We start from the raw sequence: 4,655 nt of genomic DNA, 5'->3' as shown, positions 1-4,655 counted from the left end.
AGATGCACCTAATTAATACCAACCATTAATTTTGTGTGCTCTAGTGGCTAATAATGTATTTTCTCTTGATACATATAACATTCTATCAATAAATCTGAGAAGTATATAGGCATTGTGGTTTGCTTTCTAGCAAGGATATAATAGATATCCATGATGATCACAACTTGCTAAAGAATGTGAAGCCGTGCATTCTTTTTCTGCCATGTTTTCACGGAAGCGGATATCGACATCCTCATAGTGCACAAGTAAATCGACAAGGGTCGTACCAAAGTCTAGGTGAAGGAATGAATTTAAACTTTCACTTCTCTAATTGTTTTGCATACCAATGATGCATGTAAAATGCATACATGAACCTTGTAGTCTATTGATACATATTCCCACATATTTTCTTCTTATATAATGTTAATTTCATGTTTTATATTGTTTTCGGGGATTTTCGAAACAATCCCCTCTCCTCTGGTTTTAAATCTGTCTTGTAAAAAACACATTTTGTTAGTATTTTTGACTTTCCAGGAGTCACGAGACTCGAAAATAGGCAAGGTCAGGTGCTACGTTTCGGAACTTAATAGACGAACAAAATAAGCTAAAGTGGGACACTTGGAGATTAAGGGGATGGGAACTAGGCCCAGTGGCGCGCCCACCCTCTTAGGGCGCGCCACCTGGGCTAGTTTCCAACTACAACCACATATCCTTCCATGCGCTAGGCAAGCGTCGAACCATCTTGTGGGTGCCATGCCCTCTGGCATGCACCACGTCATAAGGCACATGCGATCGCGTGGAGGGGCGCGTGTAGGGCTCCTGACGCAACGCTAGGACACCCCCTCCAGTTATAAAAGGAAGGCTTCAGCTACCAAAAAGGGGTTGGACCTCTAGAGATTTGGTTAAGGTCGAGAGTCTTCTCAACCTTGCCCCAATATGCCAAGACAGAGCTCGACAAGCCTATCCCGCCAAGTCAGGTTCATCATTGTAATCTCCATGTAATCATCGAAAAATTCAGGAAACAGAACATAGAATCATTAGCTCGTTAGAGTGGTCTAGACCTGGGTAAAAATTGTTTGTGTATTTTCCTTACAGTTTGATATCATCCGGATCTCCTTACTGCCCCATACCGAACCAAAAAGTGTGGTCTCACCCCAATGTCCGAGAACGCACCGGCGATAACTATCGATATGAATGGTTAGGTATACATAGGTATATGCATGGCTTGGATATATTCTTCGACGGGTCAATGTTAATTAATTGATTTAACCGCTAATTAAGGCCAAATGATGATGATGCCTTGTTTAAAATTTTGTGGGGAGGGGTGCATGCACCGAAGCGGACGTCTTCAAAAACAGCCCCTGCGTGTATAGCACAATCCGCAGGTCCCAGCGATGGGGACGACTGAGCCATGGCAGAGAAGCAGCCAATCCAAAGCCACTCTAATCCCCAACTAATCCTCCATTCATACACTACTCCACCCCTTATTTCAGAATTGCACATGTGTTATGACGATCCAGCCAGCCGGACGGTAGGTTACGCCACATAAACAGTTTGCATTTTTTTTCGACAAAGGAAATATAAGAATACCAAGAAGAAATATTTAATTTGCATAACTAAATAACAAGATGCCAGATGATTCAATTCATGTCTGTTGAAGGGGAGCCTCATCTCATGAAGTTTTATACATATAGCAACTTTCCTGATCAGAAAGGACGATCACCCAATGCCTGTGATCGATGTTCAGTTGATCACTAATGGGGGTCCGTCGCAGACCAGCACAGGGGTCCGTCGGAGACCAGCACAACGTAGGAGCACGGCCTTAATTTCTCCAGGCAAGAGCCCAGGATGCCTCCTTTGCTGGATCGATAGAAAACACAGAAAAATGGTGAACAGCAATGGAAACATGCCAAAATGTACATCGTTAACAGAATTAGTACACATTGCCACAGTGTCATAGAACATATAATGACCTGTGGAAAAAATACGAACCTTGGCGCGGAAGACATCCATCGCAAACCCATCGAAGCAGCTGATGACCGCCTCCTCGATGTCAAGGCCGAGGCTGTCAAGGGCCTTCATGGTGGACAGCAGGATGCCCGGCCTTCGCGCGCAGAACATGTGGATGTTTACTGCCTGCCCTTCCCACGTCCTCACCTCAACCTGAACATGAACACAAAGAGAGCTGATGTACACAACAGGTATCAAACTTCATGACAGAGAGAAAATGGACTAACCGTTCCCTGCTGGCCACTGGGACTAGGAAACGAGGCCGGGCGGCTGGGAAATGGCTGCAGCGTGGGTGTGGAGGGGTGGAAGTTAGCTGCTGCTGGTCCAGCAGCAAGGGCACAGCTAGGAGCAGACTCCAGCTCGTTGTAAAGATCGTTGATCCTCTGCAGGAGCTCCTTCAGGTAATCAATTGAATCACCAAGAATTGAAGCTCTATCCACCTGACACAGGAGTAGAAAACTGGTGATCATGGGGGTGCTCCGTCAGGAAACAATGGAATTCCCCACGCTCCAAATAAGCATAGAGATATTTTTGAGATAATGGAAAAGTTATGTTGCTCCCCATTCCACCTGAATAAGTTTTTTTTTTTTGAGAAACACAGTACAAACGCAGACACTCACATACAGGCGCATACACCCACCCCTATGAACGCACACGCACACCCTACCACAATGAGCACCTTCGAACGACTGAGTTTAATTTAAATTCCTGCACTCTCCATTCCACCTTAATAGATAATGGAAGATTTTTATTGCTCGGGGTTCCACGTGAATAAGTTCAATTCGTGCAGGAAACAAGAATATTTTCCCGCGCTGGAAACCGGGCCTAGAGATATTTTTTTTAGATAATGGAATATTTGTGTTGCTCTGTCAACATGGCCTAGAGATGGAACACTATGACACCAAGAATGTCATAGATCTACTAAAATGGATGATTTTGTGATCTAAATGCATCCCATTTCAAGAATTCATCACCAAAATTCACCTTGCAGTTATAATCCATCTTAATATTACTCATGTATAGTCCTTTCAGAAAAAAGTAGTAGTTTATTACTACTATCCAAGGTTTAAAATAGCGTGCTAAATGAAATAGCGTCGGTCTCCTTCAAACGCTATGGACGCTATATCGTGCTAATTGCGTGCTATATTTCAAATAGCATTTTGAAAAAAATATCAAATGTAGTCTATAAATAAAGGTTTCGCTAAAAAGTTTGGATATTTAGTCCAAAAAATGACTGAAACATACATACATAGCCACATACAACAAATAGATCTCGAATTTTTCAGAAGGCTAACATCAATATTCCACAAGGCAACAACATAGTATAAATTATTTATTAAGAATCATCAGCATTAGCGATATTAAGTTCTAATCTAAAAGAGGAACCAAAATATTGCAGTTCATCGTCACGAAAAAGTGAAAGTAACTTTACTTGAAAAAATAGCACGCTAACGCTATGAAATTTTAGCACGATATATCATGCTATTTCACAAATAGCACCATAGCGAGTAAAATTACTAAAATTTAGCGCAGACCCTCCAAATATGCTATTGCGTGGTATTAACGGAGAAATAGCGCGCTATTTTAAACCTTGCTACTATCACATCATGAACAAAAACATGGTAAAACAACAATATATAGTTCAGTAGAGATGGGAACAGGTAGTTAATTAGTTATAACAGGGAAATGACAGGAGAGATTCGTCACCTTGCTGATCTTGGGCACGACGGAGCGCAGCATGTAGAGGCAGTTATTGAGCTTCTTCCTGCGGCGCCGCTCCGCCATGAGGTTCTCCAGCGAGGCTGAGAGCCCCAAGAAGGAGGCGTCCACTCTCTGTTTATCCAGCTCGTCCTCGTCCTCGTCGTCCCACCCGGCCACCGCCGCTGGCGCCTCGAACATGAATGACGGCGCGTCGACATGGAAGGCCGGGATCGCGAGCGCGTTGGCGGAGCCAGTGGCGAATCTGGACGAAAAGATTATTGGGTTCATCTCTACTAGTTATGTTGTGATCTTCCACTAATGAGCTAACTAAAGGACTAATTTAGTGAAGGTTTGATGAAAATCATTGGGTTCATCTGAACCCAATCATTGTATACCAGCTCCGCCACTGGGCGGAGCTGGATAACGACGACGGGAAGAGCGCGTGGAAGTCGAAGAGGTGGGCGTGGTTCATTGCTCTGCCGATCAGTTACTATTACTTCCTCACCTCTCTTCTGCAACTCGAACCCTTCTTGAGTGGCTAGCTTTCCCTTATTATAGGATGCAGATGCCAGTGGATGGCAGCGTCTGCAGCCTACCTATCTTACATGCGCGTCAGAGTAGGCTTAGCGTGGTGTGGGATAGACAGGATTCATGACGAGTTTCAGTTATGGGAGAGCGCAGGAGGGAGACACCAACGAGCGAGAGAGTAGGCTTAGCGTGGTGTGGAGTGGGTGTGTGTTTGAACTGATTGTTAGCAGTCAGTTCAGACATTCTTGTAATTGTTGTTGCTACCGTCTATAAAAATTTGGCACGCATTTTGCATGCTCTCGAAAAAAAACATGCGCGTCACAAAGCTGCATTCGGAAGCTTTTCCTCCCTCCTTGGTAATTGGGTATGCCCGCTCTTTTATTTTTCCTCATTACAAGAAGACTAAACACAAATAACATCACCAAAACCCTACAGCG

General features: G+C 43.9%; 1 protein-coding gene across 1 annotated transcript; it reads right to left on the bottom strand.

The window, feature by feature from the left end:
• Positions 1-1,722: 1,722 nt before the first annotated feature.
• Positions 1,723-4,162, bottom strand: LOC124662501 (transcription factor ICE1-like). The gene is made up of 5 exons (XM_047200330.1): positions 4,071-4,162; positions 3,697-3,952; positions 2,217-2,429; positions 1,972-2,142; positions 1,723-1,839 (listed from the first exon to the last, which is right to left on the bottom strand). Exons 1-5 carry the CDS (start codon positions 4,160-4,162, stop codon positions 1,723-1,725), a joined length of 849 nt encoding a protein of 282 aa, XP_047056286.1.
• Between the last annotated feature and the right edge of the window lie 493 nt (positions 4,163-4,655).

The sequence above is a fragment of the Lolium rigidum genome, chromosome 6 (genome assembly GCF_022539505.1).
Source record: "Lolium rigidum isolate FL_2022 chromosome 6, APGP_CSIRO_Lrig_0.1, whole genome shotgun sequence".
Classification (NCBI taxonomy): domain Eukaryota; kingdom Viridiplantae; phylum Streptophyta; class Magnoliopsida; order Poales; family Poaceae; genus Lolium; species Lolium rigidum.
Note: the sequence above shows the minus strand (reverse complement) of the source record. Positions and strands in the feature narration are given on the sequence as shown.

Coding starts and splice junctions, on each gene's coding strand:
- LOC124662501 (XM_047200330.1), bottom strand. CDS start 4,162: ATGAACCACGCCCACCTCTTCGACTTCCACGCGCTCTTCCCGTCGTCG. Junction 3,953..4,070: donor AGCTGGTATACAATGATTGG/GTTCAGATGAAC, acceptor CTTTTCGTCCAG/ATTCGCCACTGGCTCCGCCA. Junction 2,143..2,216: donor CCAGTGGCCAGCAGGGAACG/GTTAGTCCATTT, acceptor GTTCATGTTCAG/GTTGAGGTGAGGACGTGGGA.